Source organism: Chiloscyllium punctatum, chromosome 25 (assembly GCF_047496795.1).
Source record: "Chiloscyllium punctatum isolate Juve2018m chromosome 25, sChiPun1.3, whole genome shotgun sequence".
In the NCBI taxonomy this organism is placed as follows: domain Eukaryota; kingdom Metazoa; phylum Chordata; class Chondrichthyes; order Orectolobiformes; family Hemiscylliidae; genus Chiloscyllium; species Chiloscyllium punctatum.
In genome coordinates this window covers 61,252,570-61,271,967 of record NC_092763.1, presented here as the reverse complement: position 1 = coordinate 61,271,967, position 19,398 = coordinate 61,252,570, and the positions used below count along the sequence as shown (strand labels likewise).

The 19,398-nt window shown below is 42.0% G+C and overlaps 1 protein-coding gene across 8 annotated transcripts in view; it reads left to right on the top strand.

The window, feature by feature from the left end:
• The window catches only part of LOC140495989 (serine/threonine-protein kinase PAK 3), a 251,309-nt gene that overhangs the window by 222,518 nt on the left and 9,393 nt on the right, over positions 1-19,398 (top strand). For all 8 annotated transcript variants that reach the window (XM_072595377.1, XM_072595380.1, XM_072595378.1 and 5 more), the window contains 3 exons: positions 1,201-1,318; positions 14,784-14,883; positions 18,697-18,893. In XM_072595377.1, the coding sequence (XP_072451478.1) occupies positions 1,201-1,318; positions 14,784-14,883; positions 18,697-18,893 (415 nt within the window). The remainder of the gene's footprint in view (positions 1-1,200; positions 1,319-14,783; positions 14,884-18,696; positions 18,894-19,398) is intronic.

Genomic DNA, 19,398 nt, shown 5'->3' with positions numbered 1-19,398 from the left:
CCAACCTGTGGTTTAACTATTTTTTTAGAAAGCTTTGAAAGATGAGGGAGTCTTACGACCACCCTTCCCTCACCACCACAGCCATAACTGTATTGGGAATAGGGAAGCAGTCAAAACAAAGTGGGTGACCAGCCTACTGTCTTTCTGCACTTCCTCAGAATCTTCCAATGTATTACCTTGGGTAGTGGGTGAAGGCATCAAGCAGCCCTCTCACCCCATTCATGGCTATTAAGTTGCCAAACACATTAGAACCTCCTCTGCCCTAATACAGTGGGTGGATGGAAGGAAGGAGGCCAGCTCTCATCTTTCATAGTTGAGAGTAAAAGCTGGATTGAAGGGCATATCCTCTATTGAGGAATCTCCTATGTCCATTATGTACACTGTTCCTCAGGACAGAACTGACATTCTGCACTTCCCCATGACCTCTAAAACACAAACTCCCCATTAGTGCCCCAATCCTTCCTGTCAAAATCTCCAGCCTCACATTGAAGTTCTGTTATGCATATTCCTTCTTGGGAGCCCTTGTAGTCCCATCAACAGCTAATAAAGCATTCTGATGTTCCTGGGCCTCCTTGTTCTTCAGTCGATTAGATTGGATGGCAATGCTCAAAGTCAATACTATCCCAGCTGTAGTGGTGTGGTCCCACTCCCCCTTTAAGGCCACTCCCAGCAATCTAAAGCCAGTGAGGCACTGACCACATTTCCAACCAGGCATTGGTTTGGAAAGGAATCGGCCCAATCCCAGTCCATGTAAAGTTCACCACATGAGTTCCCCATACCTGATTCTCACTGATCCACAAATATTCCTGGAAAGGTGCTCTTGCATCAGTCACTGGGAGGCGTGGCTGTGATTGCCATTTTCAGGATCATATTGCTCATTATTATTCCTAATGTTATCATCATACTTATTGTTATCAAACTTAACAAATACTGGGGAGAGGGGCTATTTGCCAAAACACTCCTGGGCATTGTGCTTGAATTGTTCACACATTGAGAACAGGAGCTCATGTCTGATTCAGGGAGTGATTCTGACTGTCTTGGACTGCACATTGTCTGCTCATAAACTGTCCTTTCATTCACATCCACAAACATCAGATCTTGGTGTTTTCGTCTGCTTTGCATGTAATGTTGGGCCACCTGCGATTTGCTAATAATTATTCTTTAAACAAGTTTCAGAGTGATCACTTTTTTTTTTGTCAGTTACCTTGTAGGGGATGAGCTGTGGGTGGTAATGGAATATCTGGCTGGAGGCTCCTTGACAGATGTAGTAACAGAGACCTGTATGGATGAAGGCCAGATAGCAGCAGTGTGCCGGGAGGTAAGTGCAATTTAGTGTATCGCATTTGACTGTAAATGTTGATCACAATAGATGCCGTTGTGCTCCAGAATTTGCCAAAATCCCCACCAAACTGCTCAGGTACAAATACAACACTGGCACCTATCTAACAATGTGGAAAATTGTCCAGGTTTCTCCTCCTCACACAATGTAAAGAAATCCAATCTAGCCAGTTACTGCCCCATCAGCCTGCTCTCGATCATCAGTAAAGTGATGGAAGGGGTCATCAGCAGTAATATCAAGCAAAGTCTGCTCAGCGTTAACTTGCTCAGTGACACCCAGTTTATATTCCACCAGGGCCACTCAGCTCTTGACCTCACTACAGCCTTGGTTCCAACATAGACAAAGGAGCTGAATCTATGAGGTGAGATAAAAATGACAGCCCTTGATGTCAAGGCTGCTTTTGACTCAGTGTGGCATCAAGGAAACCTAGCAAAACAGGAATCTGTGTGCACTGGGGGCAAATTCTCCAGACTGGAGTCATAAATGGCACAAAGGAAAATGTTATTGTTGTTCCTCAGGGTAGTATCCTAGGCCCAACCAGGTGCTTCATCAATGACCCTCCCTCCATCATAAAGTCAGAAGTGGGATGTTTGTTATTGATCACACAATGTTCAGCTCCATTTGCGACTCCGTGGATAGTGAAACGATGCATGTCCAAATGCAGAAATACGTGGATAATATCCAGGTGTGTGCTGATAGGTGGCAAATAATATTCATGCCACACAAGTGGAATCTCCATCAGAAGAGAATCTAACTCTTCTAACATTCAATGGAATAACCATCACTGTCCCCAGGTGTCAACATCCTGGGGGTTACCATTGACCAGAAACAGAACTGAACTTGCCAGACTAATACAGTGGCTATAAATAGGTCAGAGAATTGGAATCCTATGGTGAGTACCTCATTTCACCACTGCCCAAGCCCTGTCCATCATCTACAGGGCACAGGTCAGGAGTGTGACCTGTGTACTCCCCACTTTCCTGGATGGGTGCAGAACCAATAACATCAAGAAGCTTGACACCACCCAGGACAGAACAGCCCACTTGATTGGCATCACGTCCACAAACATCCACCCCTTCCACTACTGACACTCCATAACAGCATTGTGTATCATCTACAAGATGCACCACAGTAATTCAAAGTAAGAATTAAATTCTTGCTGCAGGTTCTTCACCATCCTGACTTTGAATTGTATTTGTTGCTCCTTCAGTGTTGCTGGGTCAAAATTCTGGAACTCCTTCCCTAATAACTTTGTGGGTGTATCTACACTAAATGGACTGCAGCAGATCAAGAAGATGGCACACCACCACCTTCTCAAGGGGAGAACGGGGTCAGCAATTAATGTTGTCCCAGTCAGCATCAATCAGATCCTTCGAATGAATTAAAAATATAATTCCCTGTTGTGTCAACACCACTACTCACCAGGGATCACGTGACTGACCCCACAGATACAGGTCCCTTTTGTCCAGCCCCCCTACTGGTCCGAAGTCTATTGCAGACACAGCAGTAGTGCTGCTAAGACTGAGGAGTTGCTGATGATAGGTAGATAAATTCCTGACTGGAATTTAATCGTATTGAGCTTCCCTGAAACAGTCACAGCTGTAGTAGAGTTGTTACAAACTCTCTGACCAATAGATGAGGCCACCACATGATTGCTAAATTCAGCCCATTTTGTGTGCCTTAATATATAGGAACGTAAACAACACGAAACAAGAGAAGAACAATTCATCCTTAATTAAAGTATCCGTTTTAAATGCCACCTTAGAATAAGGAACACTAGTTTGTTTCAGTTGTTCACCTGGAATGATAATTTAGAACGTAACTTCTGAAATGAAAATAACAGTAAACTACTGTTGGCTTCCTTCTTTGTGCAACAGCTATCTTTTCAGTAAAACCCTAGATAAAGGCCATAGTGATATTTAATTACAGTCAGGAGTTAGTGACTGCTAAGCAATTTGTTGTGAAGAAATTGAAATTAATTAGATAGGACAGTCCTTGGTCTTATGCAATGTTATTAACTGAGCATATTTTGAATTAAGAATATTCTCGGGTGAGCATGACAGCCTTGGAGAGATGCAAACAAGACAGCTTGCCCCAAACTGCACTTACTCTGGAAAGTAGTTAGTTTTTCTTTTTTTTTGGTAGGTCTCATGCTTATATACTACAACAACAACTTACATAACAACCTTAACATCGCAAAACACTGAGACATTTCACAGGATTGAATCAAACCATAGAAATGGTACAACACAGAATGGGGGCATTTAGCCCATTTTGTCCATGCTGACCCAAAAACAGCCAGATGCCCTTTCTAATCCCATGGCCCACAGCCCTGCAACTTACAATACTTAAGGTGCAGACTCAGGTACTTCATAAAAGAGCTTTGGGTCTCTGCCTCCACTCCCAACTCAGGCAGTGAATTCCAAACACCTATCACCTTCTACATAAAACACTTTTTGTTCCTCATCCCCTGTAATCCATCTGCCACTTAGCTCAAAGCTATGACCCCTGGTTTTTTAACTGTCTGCCAAGGGAAACTGGTTCCTCTTGATTGCTCTATCTCTACCCCTCATTGTTTTGTATATCTCAATCATATCACCCCCTGCCTTTTCTGTTCCAAGGAAACAGCCCCAACTTCTCCCATCTCCTCGTAGCTACAATTCTCCAGGGCCCTGGCAACATTCTAGTAAATCTTCTCTGCACTTTCTCCAGAGCAATTCAGTTTCAAAATTTGTTAGATAATTTTAATAAATAGGCAGATTTTTACCAGCCCTAGAGGTTGGAAGACTAGAAAGAAAGTGATCTCATAGTTGCCATGACACGTTCTCACCTTTTGTTCCATATTGCTGGTGTGGAAGCTGAGTGGCTACCTAGTCTCCAAGAGTAGCTAATTTTTCATAACTACATGCACACTTGGGGGACAATCAGTGATACTGCCAGGATCTTCCTGATAACTGATTGGCCCTTGGTTGGTCCAGAGCCAGCAGGTGTCTGGGAGTGGCCTCCCAGCTACTGGCTTTTAGTTCATGCATCTGCCCTGACCCCCAGGGCCTTGGGTTCCAGGACACCACAGCAGCAACTGCAGATCATCATGTGGAGGAGTTTAATTTGAAGTCCCCAGAGGACTCATCCATGATGGGGCACCTCGCCATCTCTTCCGGAGGTAGCCCCGTAGGTAGCCACCTCTTCTGCTGGAGCTGCTGGCTGCCTGGAGTCTCGGGCACCTTGTTTGACCTTGTCATCTGCACAACCTCCCTAAGTGGACAGGGCTCTTGAAGGTAGCCTCTTAATTGACATGACTTCCTCTTTATAAAACCATGCTGGTTTCTCCTTGGTTACGTATGTGTTATCTATTTCTGTTCTGCTATTGGCCATGACTCGTGGCCATGATGATGGCACCTATGCCTGCAGGGACCTAGAGTGCCTCACAAAAGGGGAAGTACAACTATCCCGTGGTGTTTTAAAAGATCCTGCCTCTGTATTCAGAACCGGTTAGTCTGAAAAATTATTGATCTACATTCTGAACAGATCTCAGGTTACCATTGATCTGTATTGATCAGGAACAGCTCCTGTATCTTTGAGTTGGCCAGCACATCACACAGAATTTTTAAAAAAATTGAAATACAGCATTGACCTTACAGTGACATGGGCTAATTAGGACTGTGCTTAATGCAGCTATTTAATCCAATTTGTCTAAGTTTTACAGTAACTTACACTCAGACCATTGTCTTTGCACAAATCCCAGCTATGCATGAAGTTTAAGTTGCAAGTCAGTCAAACCATCACCTCACGCCAAAACATGTCTCATTTTTGTTTGTTTCAAAAGGAAGGGATTCAAGCAATATTTTTGTCTTCAAGCAAGGTTCATGCATTTGTGATCTATCTGTGCTCAAAGCAGGAGAGCTTTTTTACGTGAATTTTGATCCAAGAAGAACCAGGAACAGCGCACTTTAAAAAGCAGTGACAATTCTTAAATCAACCTTTATCTACTCATACTGCATATTGCACTTGCTAGTTTAAAGGATGGGAACATTGTTGGAAAGGCCAGCATTGATTGTACTTGAGAAGGTAGTTGTGAATTGATTCTTAAATACAAAAACTTGCAATACCACTTCTGAGGGCAGTTGAGAGTCAACACCTTGCCATGGGTGTGAACCCATTTATTGACCAGGCCAGATAAGCACAGTAGGTTTCCTTTCCTGAAGGGCATAATAAATCTAATGGGTTTACACAATATTTCTGAATCATCATTACTGATGCTTCTTTTTTGATTCAAATTTAAAGACCGAGCCATTATTGCACATTATTGGCCATTTGGACAATGTTTATGTTGACTTTCTGTAAATAATCTGGTCAGTCTCATTCTCCTGTTCCATTGACATCACTCTCAAAGTGATGTTTCCTTCAAGACCGTCCAATTTCTTTTCGAAATGGATGATCATAATTGATTTCACCACTTTGGTAGATAGCAAGTTCCAAGTCATTGCTTGCATTAAGACATTCTTCCCCACATCCCCTTGAATCTCTTGCCCATAACTTTCAATCTGTGACCATGGAACAATGGCTAATTAGGACAGCATCTCTTTACTTGCCTTACCCAAACCTGCCAAAATCAAATGCACTTCTATCAAATCTCCCCTAAATCTCCTTTACTGCTATTTTGGGCCAGGCCAAAAACCCTCAAAATATATTTAAGAAGGTAACCCAGACCCTAACCTCTTTAAATGTTTTAAGCAGTTGTATAGTAGATATTCCAAGAGTGATGCAGCTGGCCCATCCACTCCATTTTAAACAAAACAATTTATTTAGAGACTAACTAAGTGAAACATGAACAAAAGAGAACCGAATTTAAAATAACTTAACCTCTTTGAAAACCCAGTTGACTCTTCAGCTTCATGATGCTGTTCCAAATACTTGCGACATTTCCATAAACACTCCCTTCGTTAAAAGAAAAGATGAAATCACACTGGTTCTTACAGGAGAGAGATTGCAGAGAGAGAGTCAGGATCAATATGGAGCTGTTTGTTTGACCAGCAGCCTCAAACAGTCTGCTTGTTAAAACCAAACCAAACCCTGAACTGGGAGAACTTGCCACTCCCCTTTCATTGTACAATTAAAAGAAAGACTTAAAAGCCTTCTCAAGTAGATATTTCCAGACATATCTGGAATCTCTGCCTTTGCAACCCCTCTGGAAAAAAAAGCAAAGACAAAATAACCTTGTCAAAGGAGCAGCATTGTCACACTGCACAGAAAAGAACCTCCACTTCTTCAAATTAATTGGCTTGTTGGTAAAAGCCCTCATCCCCAAAGCATTCTGTTCTATTTTCTCTGCAGCATCTCAAGGTACCTGACAAGGGGTCATAAGAGAAGAGCCCATGGCATTGGGTAATATGTTGGCATGAATAGAGAATTGGCTCAACGGCAGAAAACAGTGAGTGAGGAAAATGGATTAGATTAAAGATTGGGTTCCACCCGGGAACAGTGCAGGGACTGCAACTGTTCACAAGACATATTAATGACTTGGAGGAAGCCAAATTTGCATATAACACAAATAGATGGAAAGGCAAGTCTTGAGAAGAACAGAAACCGTTTACAGAGAGATTGATAGGTTAAATCAATGGACAAATATCTGGCAAATAGATTATAATGTGGGGAAAATGTGCAATTGCTCATTTTGGAAGGCAGAGTAAAAGCAGATAATATAGCATAAATGGAGAAACTTGTAGAAAATAACAGCACAAAGGGACTCTGGGTGATGTGCATGAAACACAAAACTAGCATACGGTGCAGCTGCTAATCAGAAAGACTAATGGAATATGTGTTTTATGGGAGTTGGAATGTATTCTTAGGGAAGTCTTACTGAAACTATACAGGGTGCTGGTGAGACCACATCTGAAGTACTGTGAGCAGTTTTGATCCCCTTAATTATGGAAATATATAATTTCATTGGAGACAGTTAAGAGAAAGTTCACTTGGATTATGCCTGGGGCGGATGGATTATCGTATGAGCGTACATTCAACAGATTGGGAGTCTACTTGCTCAAGTTTAGTAGAATGAGAGGTGATCCCGTTGAAATTTATAGATTTCTTAAGGGGTTTGACAGGGTAAATGCTGACACGATGCTTCCCCTCAAGGGAGATTCCAGGAGCAGTGAGTCAAGTCTCTGAATAAAGGGGCACCAATTTAAGAATGAGATGAGGAGGAACTTCTTCTCTTGGAGAGTTGAGTTTTTAGAACTCCTTGCCATAGAGAGTCGTGTGGGCAGATTCCTTGTATATATTTAAGGCTGAGATAGATCCTTGATCAGTAGGGAAATCAAGCATTACAGGGAAAGGGAAGGAAAGTGGTCATGATGAAGGTCGATCAGCCATGATCCTATTGAATGGTGGAGCAGGCTCATGAGGCTAAATGGTCTTATCATTCTTCATGTGTTGTAACCAGTACTGAATGCATGTGGCTAATTGTGGCTTAAACAGACCCTTAAAAATGTTCATCATAACTTTTCTCTTTTTGCATGTGATCCCTTTTAATTTATGAAGTCAAAGATTTCATATGCTTTGCTAACACTCTGTCAGTGTGTCCTGTCACCATGCATCCACAGGCCCCTCTACTCCTATACACTCTTTACAACTGTGTCTCTATTTCCTCTCTCAATTGCTTCTACCAAAATTCATTATCTCACACGTTTGAATAAGTGTACATTTTCTGCATCTATGCAATATTCCATCTTCCACCTTTCTGTCAATGTCCCTGCCTTATCTATGTCCTATTATGATTAATTTCCATCATGCTTACTGTTTGCCACTTCTGTGTGTGTGGACATCGAAGTTTAAAGTTCTACTCTACGCTGTGATCCACTTATTTATTCACTGCTTGGGTCATTATGTTTTGAGATACGATGACTGTATGCAGTGCCATTGTCTAGAAAATAATCCTTTCCCACAACTCGTTTTTTTCAATCAATCCACCAATTTCCTACCCAAGGTTACACTGACCTTCCAATTGGATGACCCTCAATTGTGTTAATTAGCTTTTCATGTGCATCATAAGGTGAAGTGTGTTTTGTTAATTTACGCACGCTTTGACAGACTGTAAGAGCGCACATAGCAACAAATAAAATTAGAGTTTGGCACATAAGATGGCAAGTCACAAAATTAGAATTCTTTTCATCTTAGTGAGAAATCACAACTTCCTAGAATAGCAATGGTATTAATTTGAGATTTGGCACCACCTTGTGGCTATAGGGGGTTCTGTCTGATGATGATGCAAGAAAATGGGGGAAACAGGGAAAATATCCTGAATACAAAATGTAGTATTTGGCAGAAAGCATGAATCTTTTAATCATTTCCAGTTTAGTTTGATTTTTTTCCCTCTCAGAAACCACAACTGTTATCTTCAGGCGTCCAACATCTGAGAAATTGTTCCGTTTGGAAGGGCTGCCTCCTTTGTCACAGCCACCAGACAGCTTTGTCATTTCACTTGCAGAATTTTGGTAAAGACCAGTTGGATGTCCCTTTTGACCTCCCTGACAGAGTTCCAACTTATAATTATACACACTTAGTATTACAGCCCAACGGTGTGTACAGCCTGAAGCTATGGGCAGCACTGCCTTTTCTTTCTTAAGTAGACCTAACAGGGCTTTGTGGTCCATTATTATTACAAGTTTGCATCCATAAGGGTATCGATGGAACATCCTGACTCCAAATATGACTGCCAACCCTAACTTCTGTATCTAGCTGTATTTGTGCTTTGCGTTTACCAAAATCCTGGATGCATTTGTGATTGCGTGTTCCTCTCCCTAACACCATAGCTAATACTATCCCGATGCTGTACAGGGAGGCATCATATGTCAATTTGGGATCATGGTGTGCCAACACCTTTAGAGGATGATAGCTGTTTCTTCACTTCCCTGAGTGCTATTGCTTGGCTATGTGACCATTTCCAAGGTTGACCCTGCATTGAGAGTTAATGCAAAGCTGCCAGGATGGAGGCTGTGTTATACATGAACTTTCCATAATAGTTCACCAGCCCCAGGAAAGACCTATGCTCCGGTACACTATTGATTGCCCTCACTTTATCTTCCAATGGGTGTCACTCTGTCTTGTCGACTCTGTAGCTCAAGAAAGTCACTTCCCTTCTAAGGCGTACGCCACCTGGAAGAAATGTCTAAGGACTCTGTCCAACTTCTCTAAGTGCTCCTTATTGCTAGCACGTCATCTAGATAAATGGCAGCCTGGAGTAGACCTTGTAAAATATTTTCCACTGTCTGCTGAAAAATTGCATGGGCTGCGATACCCCAAATGGCAGCATCGTATACTGGTACATACTCTATGGGTAGTAATTGTAGCATACGTCTGGGAATCCTCATCTAACCACAATTGCAAGTAGGCAGGGCTCGTGTCCAGCTTTGTGAAATACAACTCTGCCAATGATCTTAATCTAGTCAAAAATCCAGATACAGTTTCCCCTGGTTCTTGAATTGCCAAGTAAAATCAATAGCATCTCGGAATTGGAGGAGGCTTGGGGCGGTAATATTCCTTAACTAAATCCATCAACTCTTGAAAGCTTTTAATATCTGGTGCCTAAAGTTAGGATCCTAATAACTGGAAAAGGTGTGGGGGCACAAGCTGTAAGGAGAATTATTTGTTGCTTTTCATCTGCCCCAATATCATTTGCCTGGAAAAAGTGACACATTCTTTCCACATACTGGGCCCAGTCTCCGAAGGCAGAATCGAATGAGCCAAGCTTCCTAAATAACAGCATGATGCCAGAAATGCTTACCTCAACTCAAATACAACTATTGCAAGTGAACTTCTTCAGGAGTGTGCTTTCCTCTTGTCATCACTCCACAGAGACCAATATCCCATCACCAGCTCACCCTTTATTCATACATGGAGAGTCCTTCAGTTTCCTCAGAGTGAGCAAAATCGCTGGCATTCCCTTTTTTTTTCTACCCCCACACTACCGCAGTTAGGCTTATTTTTTTCCCCAGCACCCATGTGTGTGTGCAGGTGTGAGACACAGTGAAAGACACAAGGTGTACAAACCTTTATTCACTTTCCACCACGAGGAAGAAAGGAAATACCCGAGTGGCCAGTGACAAGCACTGCCCTTCACATCAAAGGGCAAGGCTGTGTGATCAAACAGTGAAGGGGAGGGGCATTCCTGTTTATTTATTTTTTCTTTTTTTGTTTTTATTATAACCCCCACACTACCGCCTAACCGCGGTAGTGCTTATATTTTCCCCAGCACCCATTGTGTGTATGTGCAGGCGTGAGACACAGTGAAAGACACAAGGTGCACGAATCTTTATTCAATTGCCACCACCAGGAAGATAGGAAAACACCCCAGTGGCCAGTGACAAGCACTGCCCTTCACATCAAAGGGCAATGCTGTGTGATCAAAACAGTGAAGGGGAGGGTAGGGACTAAATCAAAATAGAGTTGGAGGGGGAAATAATGCACTCCACTCCCTGCGCCGCCCACCTCTCCCTGAACAACTCCAGGGTGTTGGTGGACACCGCGTGCTCCTTCTCCAAGGACACCCGGGCTCTAACGTAACCCCGGAAGAGGGGCAGGCAGTCGACCTTAGCGACCCCCTCCACGGCCCGCTGCCTGGACCTGTTGATGGCCAGTTTGGCCAGGCCCAGGAGCAGACCCACGAGGAGGTCTTCAGACCTGCCCTCCCTCCTCCGTACCGGGTGCCCGAAGATCAGGAGTGTGGGACTGAAGTGCAACCAAAAGCAGAGGAGGAGGTTTTTGAGAAAATCAAAAAGGGAGTGCAAACGTCCACACCCAATATATACACAGTCCACGGAATTCCTGTTTATATCTGTCAGCCAGGGTTCCCTGATTGGACCATATTAACAGCACCACTCAGGGAGCTCATGTTCTATGAAGTCTACCTGGCTGCCCTCATTACAGACAATACGATTGTGGGACTCCATCTTCACAAGGACCTGTGTGGTGATCACTCCTACCAGTACTGTCATGAACAGATGCAGTTACTGTAGGTAGATTGGTGAGGATAAGGTCAATTAAGATTTCCCCCTTTGTTGGTTCCCTCACCACCTAACAGAAGCCCCATCTAGCAGTTTGTCTTTTTAGAATTCAACCAGTTTAGTCAGTATTACTGCTACTGAGCCATCTTGGGTGATGGATACTGAAGTCTCTCACCAATTTATCTCCTTGTAACCCACAGTGTCACCCAAGTGATCAACAAGTAGCACTGATTTATCAGCTCACAGGAGGTAGGAGGTGCAAGAGGTTTCCTTGTACATAGGGTCTATTTCCATACTGGATGACTCTATGCTTGACCTTATACAATGAGATTTCACAGGATCAGAGTCAATGCTGGGTACTCACAGGGCAACTTCCTCCCAACTATCTCTACCACCAAGTATCTCACTTGACGACATTATACCCAGGGATGGTGATGGTGTGGCTGGACATAGTCATTCTCATGGAAATGTACCTGACAGACAGTGCTCCCAATTTTGGCGTAAATGCCCAGATGTTGGTGAGGAGGACTTTTCAGGGTCAGCAAAGCTGTGTGAGTACCATTGTTGTTGCTGGGTGTTCCATCAGGTTTTATAATTTTATCAGCTTTTGCAGTGGTTAGATACAACTGAGCAGCTTGCTAGACCATTTCGCAGCCATCCACATTGTTATGGATTCAGAGTCATATATCAGTCAGATCAGGTGAAAATGACAGATTTACCTTCCAAAAGGGACATTAGTGAAGCAAATAGGTTTTTATAGTTACCATGTTACTAACTTTTAATTCCATATTTATTAATTGAATTAAAATTCCACCATCTGCTGTGTTGGGACTTGAACCCCTATATCCAGAGCAGAAAGCCTGGGTCACTGGATTACTAGCCTAGGGACAATATCACTATGCCATGACCACCTCCAGCAATTACACATTCTATGATTTGCCCAATGTTGAACCAATATTTAATCACCTGAATTAAGGCTTATGTTTAATCTATTAGAATAGCAAAAGCAGCATTTATACTTGTTGATCCTTTATCTAACTATCCACTTTGGTTCAATGGTAATACTCTTACTACTGAGGTAAAAGCTTATGGTTCAAGTTTCAGTTGGAATTAATCACGTATTTTAGGCAGTTGTTTCACTGAGGTAGGTAAGCAGCATTGGAAATGGTACCTATTAAAACCCATTTACTAACTTACAGTTCAGGTCCAAGGTGTTGTCATCCATGGATAGCATTCAAACACTCCATCATGAAACCACAGCTTGTATATTGTGTCCAGTTTTGGTTTCATTACTTTAGGAGAGGTACAGTTGCATTGGAGGCAGGTCAGCTGAGACACACTTGATTGATTCCAGTCAGGAGTTTGTCTTATGAAGAGTGATTGAACCGTTTAGGCCAATACACTCTGAAGTTTAGAAGAATGAGCAGAGATCGATTGGAGATCTAACATACTCAAGGAGATTGACAAATTAGATGCAAAGAGTTTTTTTTAACTGCATAAGATAACCTAGAACAAGAGGTCATTGTTTTAGGATAAAGGTAGCTGATTTAAAGTAGAGGTGAAGATAAATTGCTTCTCTCACAAGGTTATAAATCAGTGGAATTACTACACCAGGGTATAGTAGATGCTGAGACATTGAGTTAATTTAAAGAGGAAATAGACAAATGTTTAATTAGTAATGGGTTGAAAGGTGATGGAGAGCAGGCAGGAAAGTGGAGTCTAGGCTGAGATGAGATCACCCATGTTGGTACTGAGTGATGGAACAGGCTCAAAGGGGAACTGCCCACTCCTTACTCCTCTTATGTTTTCATTTCCCAACTGGAATGTGCAAAAGTTAGATGCAGAGTAGCTCTTGGCAAGTGAAGATCTGGTAGCTCTTATTGAGGTACTGGCCTCATGTTAAGTGATGGGAATGAGTTTTAGGGAGGTTCTCAGAGGAGTAATGGTGAATATTCTCCTGTGGAGAAAATAGGAGCATCTGACCACTCTGAAGACCATCTTTATCCTACAAAGCAGTTGCCAATTTGCTTCAGCTGATGGATTCTGCACTTTGGGCCCTAGTTAGCATGCGATTAGAATCCTAATATCACTTTCATGCCCAATTCTCATTTATGTCCAAAGCACTTTCATGAATCTGGCAAGGACTATCCACTGCCACCACAATCAGCTCCCATTGAGAAGCATTATACCTTCTGTGCTACATTCTCCTTTCTTGTTTCATTCATGCTTCAACTAAGTTGGCAGTTTGCTTGACAAAATCTGCATTTTGAGGAGCAGAAACTGCGTTAAGACAAATAAAATACAAATCTGGCTTCTTGTGAAGCTTGTCAGCAAAGCAGTAGCAAGCTACAGAAATAACTACAGCAATATCTGATGCAGCAGGAACATGGCGAATAGAGAAGGAATCGTAAAACCCAAGTGTTACTTCTAAGTGGTTGAGTTCCTGTTTTTTCCACTCTCTCTGATTCTGGAAAATCATAGTTCTTCCCCAGGCTAGTAGGCTTTTCCACATATGCTATTTGCTTCTCCTGAGTTCAGGTAGACAAGAGAGATTGTCTCACACAACAATGACTCTCAACAATTGATCAATCAATCCTCTTGTCACCTACAAAGGATGATAGGCATACAGTAAATTCATTGGGAATGGGATAAACTTCTTCTGTTATACCATAGATGATTGTTGAAGAGACAAATTGACAAGAGGGATATCCTCCCACAGGTGTCATACGTGAGATGGATACCAGATGTCTTTGTTTTTGGTCTTGACACCTGTTACCAAGCCATTGTGGAAACTGTGCATCTTGGTACTTGCTGACCCATGTCACTGTTGCTTTCTGTCATCAGCTAATGTCTCCCAGAGTGTGAAAGTAAATGTTTAGGGCCTTCATGGTATGTTTGCAAACATCCTTGAACCAGATTCTCTTGGGATTACTTCAGAAGTAAACTGCTCATTAACTTGAGATGCTTGGCACAGATGGTAACACTTTCTTCTTTCCTTTATTGGGAATAATTTTGAATCCAGTCCGTAAATACTATTTGAAAAGGCAGTTTGTTTTAGAATGTGAACCCGTAGACCAAAGCATCTCACATTTCAATGTAAATTGGTACTAACTTCCTGATAATGCTCAAAAATCTAAAGGTTGCCTTGAAGAACAAATTTTGGTGTATAGAGTGGTGTTCTGTTAAGTAATATTTTAGGATTTATGCCACCTTAAAGCAGTGTTACCTTGGATGATTGTTTGCAGCTTAAAACAATCCAAATTTGCTACAACAAAACTACTGCAAGTGCTAGAAATCTGAAATTCGAACAGATTTCTAGCTTGGATTGTAGCTCACCTCCTGTGAACTGGCAAAATCCTGACTGATAACTCTGTCTTACTCTCTATAGTTTACAAAAGTCATGGGAAAGAATTTTTAATGGTTTATTTTTTTTCTTCCAATAGTGTTTACAAGCCCTGGAATTCCTTCACTCCAATCAAGTTATCCACAGAGATATCAAGAGTGACAACATACTGCTGGGAATGGATGGATCAGTTAAATTAAGTATGTAGACATGTTAAGTGTGATTTACCCTGAACAAATCCAAAGTGGTTTTCCATAACTAACGTGCATTTGCCCAAATGACAACTATTATTTTGTCACAAGTTATCATCTGTAAATGCAATCTCTAAATATTACCACATGATGACCTTGGCAGCAGTATCTTCCTTGGTAAAGAATGATCCAAGATATTCCTGAATATCTCAGCTTAACTCCTTGCATGGATCTCTGTTTTGGTCTTTAATTCGCCCCACACCTCCTCTTACTACTCTTTTTTTGCTTCTTGCCTTGGCTTTCAGTCTTTTCTCATTTTTTTTCATTTTTGTTTTTCTTCACTTATTTGCTCTTCAGTTCCCCTCTGAACCTTCTATATTCAGCCTGGTTCTCAATTGTATTATCCAAACATGACTTATTACAAGTTCACATTTTCTTCTTCTAACGAACTGTCTCTTTCCAAAGAGCTGAGGATTTGTTAGCCCTGCCTATCCTTTTCATCAGAATATATTCATGTCTGCCTGTCCATCTCTCTCTCCAGCAGTACAATGTTCTGTTAATCAATACTGCCACACCTTTCCTTTTTCCAGATAGAGTCATAGAGATGTACAGCATGGAAACAAACCTTTCGGTCCAACTTGTCCATGCCGACCAGATATCCCACCTGCCAGCACCCGGCCCCATATCCCTCCATACCGTTCCTATTCATATTCCCATTCTGATGGCTTTTAAATGTTGCAATTGTACCAGCCTCCACCACTTCCTCTGGCGGCCCATTCTATACACGTACCACCCTCTGCATGAAAAGGTTGCCCCTTAGGTCTCTTTTATATCTTTCCCCTCTCACCCTAAACCTATGCCCTCTAGTGCTGGACTCCCCCACCCCATGGCAAAGACATTTATCCTATCCTATCCTGCCCCTCATGATTTTATAAACCTCTATAAGATAACCCCTCAGCCTCCAATGCTCCAGGAACAACAGCCCTAGCCTATTCAACCTCACCCTATAGCTCAAATCCTCCAACCCTGGCAACAGCCTTGTAAATCTTTTTTGAACCCTTTCAAGTTTCACAGCATCTTTCTGATAGGAAGGAGACCAGAATTGCACACAATATTCCAACAGTGGCCTAACCACTGTCCTGTACAGCCGCAACATGACCTCCCAACTCCAGTACTCAATACTGTGACCAATAATGGAAAGCATACCAAACGCCTTCTTCACTATCCTAACTACCTGCGACTCTACTTTCAAGAAGCTATGAACCTGCAGTCCTAGTCCTACTAAGATTTGCTTTCCCAAAATGGAGCACCTCACATTTATCTAAATTAAAGTCCATCTGCCACTTTTCAATTCATTGGCTCATCTGATCAAGATCCTATTGTAATCCAAAGTAACCTTCTTCGCTGTCTACTACATCTCCAATTTTGGTGTCATCTGTAAACTTATGAGCTATACCTGGTTTGCTCACATCCCAATCATTTAAAGAAATGATAAAAAGTAGTGGACCCAGCACCGATCCATTTGGCACCCCACTGGTCACAGGCCTCCAATGTGAAAAACAACCCTCCACCACCACCCTCTGTCTTCTGCCGTTGAGCCAGTTCTGTATCCAAATGGCTAGTTCTTCCTGTATTTCATGAGATCTAATCTTTCTAACCAGTCTCCCATGAGGAACCTTGCCAAATGCCTTACTGAAGGCATCCACATAGATTATATCTATCGCCCTGCCCCCATCAATTCTCTTTGTTACTTCTTCAATAAACTCAATCAAGTTAGTGAGACATGATTTCCCATGTACAAAGCCATGTTGGCAACCCCAAACCAATCCTTGCCTTTCCAAATACATGTACATCCTGTCCCTCAGGATTCCCTCCAATAACTTACCCACCATCGACGTCAGGCTCACTGTTTTATAGTTCCCTGGCTTGTCCTTACCACCTTTCTTAAACAGTGGCACCACGTTAGCCAACCTCCAGTTTTCAACACCTCACCTGTGACTATCGATGATGCAACTACCTCAGCAAGAGGCCCAGCAATCATTTCCCTAGCTTCCCACAGAGTTCTAGGGTACACCTGATCAGGTCCTGGGGATTTATCCACTTTTATGCGTTTCAAAGCAAAACTAAGATACAACAAAAGGAGGTAACTGTTGCTGTAGAAATCAGCAAGTTATTTACTGGTCTCTTGCACAGTTTCCCAGCCGGTAAACAAAATAACCAAGCAACCACCTTCACTCCTCTTCATGGCAAGAAGTGACCTTAGTCAGTAAGTCAGCTCAGCCAGGAGTTATTTTCCTTCACCCATCCACAGCAACAAGCAGAAAGACAGATTGTGTTAGGTCAGTGGGACTAATCACTAATAGGTAATGGTTAGAACATAATGCTGCAACCAATCTTCCTATTTTACTGTTTTAATACATGAGCAGTAGTGGTTTAGACAAATCTATCAATCTCAGTCATAAAATTCCATTGTCTTATCATCCATAACTTTTTTGAGAAAGAGCTTCAAATGTTTGGTATCATTTGTGAAGTATGCCTCCCACTTTCACTCTTGATTTATAGCTCTAAATCTAAAATTGTACCCTCTTGTTCCACGTAAAGTACTGTGCATGTTGAAAGAGTCTAGGAGATTGAGGTGCATTGTCCTTTCATAAGCCACAAACAGGTGCAGAAAATAATCAAGAAGGCTAATAGAATGCTGACCTTCATATCTAGAGGACTGACTTATAAGGATGTAGAAGTTACGCTAAACTCATACAAAACCCTGGTTAGACCCTACTTGGAATTCTGTGAGCAGATCTGGGCACCACATCTTCGGAAGGATATGCTGGCCTTGGAGGCAGTACATAGAAGGTTTGCAAGAATGATACCTGGACTTCAAGGATTAATTTCTGAAGAGAGACAATATAAGTTAGGCATGTTTTCTCCAGAATTTAGCAGGCGAAGGGGTGATCTGAACAGAGCTTTCAAAATATTATCAGAAAAGGATAAGAGAGGTAAAGATAAACTATTTCCATTAGTTGTAGATTCTAGTACTAGGGGAATAGTCTAACAATTGGTGCCAGATGATTCAGGACAGATGTTAGCAAGCATTTCTACACACAAGGAAAATAGAGGTTTGGAACTCTCTCACACATGACTAGTTCTGTTGTTAATTCTGAGATAAACTTTTGTTAAGCAAAGATATTAAGGGATATGGGCCAAAGGCAAATATTTGGAGTTAGGCCACAGATCAGGCATGATCTCATTGAATAGTGGAGCAGGTTCAAGGGGCTGTATTGGCTTACTCATGTTCCTGTATTCCTATTTTCCTCGTTGGGGAAAAACATTTTCATTGCATCTATTTTTGTTGAATCCTGTTATTGTTTGAGACTCCTTAATCACATCACCACCCCTCAGTTGCTAAATGGAAGCCAAGCAGGTGACCATCTAAAACCAGAATTATTTTGGCTAATCTGCACTGTGCTCCCCCAAGGCTGATGTGTTCCATCAAATTCAATGTCTGAAACCCAGCACAGTCCAAATAAGACATTGTACAGGTTTAATTCCAACCTCTTTGAGATTTTTTTTAAAAAAGCCTTTTTGCCTATCTGCAAACATAATGAACTTGTGAAGTATCTACCAAAAAGGTATGTGGGACTACCTAACTGGAAAATCTAATTCTTTTCTCTTTCTCGGATGAGTGTAATCTTTGCTCGTTGCTGATAATAGACCCGTACAATAGCTTTTCTGGGTTCCATTCTCTAGACCAGGGGGTTAAAAAGGTTCAGAAACTACAATACATTCCTGTAGGTAATTTGGAATTGTTTTATTAATTTGCAGCGGATTTTGGATTCTGTGCTCAAATCACCCCTGAACAGAACAAACGGAGCACAATGGTGGGGACGCCATATTGGATGGCGCCAGAAGTAGTGACTCGAAAGGCCTATGGTCCGAAAGTGGACATATGGTCATTAGGAATTATGGCAATTGAAATGATTGAAGGAGAACCGCCTTATCTGAATGAAAACCCTCTCAGGGTAAGTTGTTTCAGCTTGTATGGATTGTTTTATAAGTGAACATTTTTGTTGGATTGTATTCTTTCACTGATTATCGCATATACACATGCTTCAAAATAGATCCCTCAGTTGATTTTTCTAGCTACAAGATACATAGATTAGAATCTGGCTGATGTTTACAGTTCAGATCAAGGCAGAGATGACAACATTCAGAAAGCCTTTGAAACAGGGGTAGCATAGTGAGAATTGGTAAGGCAGGCTTCCAGGTTCAATTCTACTCTTGGGCAACTGTCTGTGTGGACTTTGCACATTCTCCCTTTGTCTGCATGAGTTTCCTACGGGTGTTGCAATTTCCTGCCACCGTCTGAAGATGTGCAGGTTTGGTGGATTGGCCATACTGAATTGCCCTGTAGTGCCCAGAGATTGGCAGGCCAGGTGGATTAGCCATGTGGAAAATGCAGGGTTTCACTGATAGGGTAATGGGATGGTCTTGGTGGGATGCTCTTCAGAGGGCCAGTGTGAATTC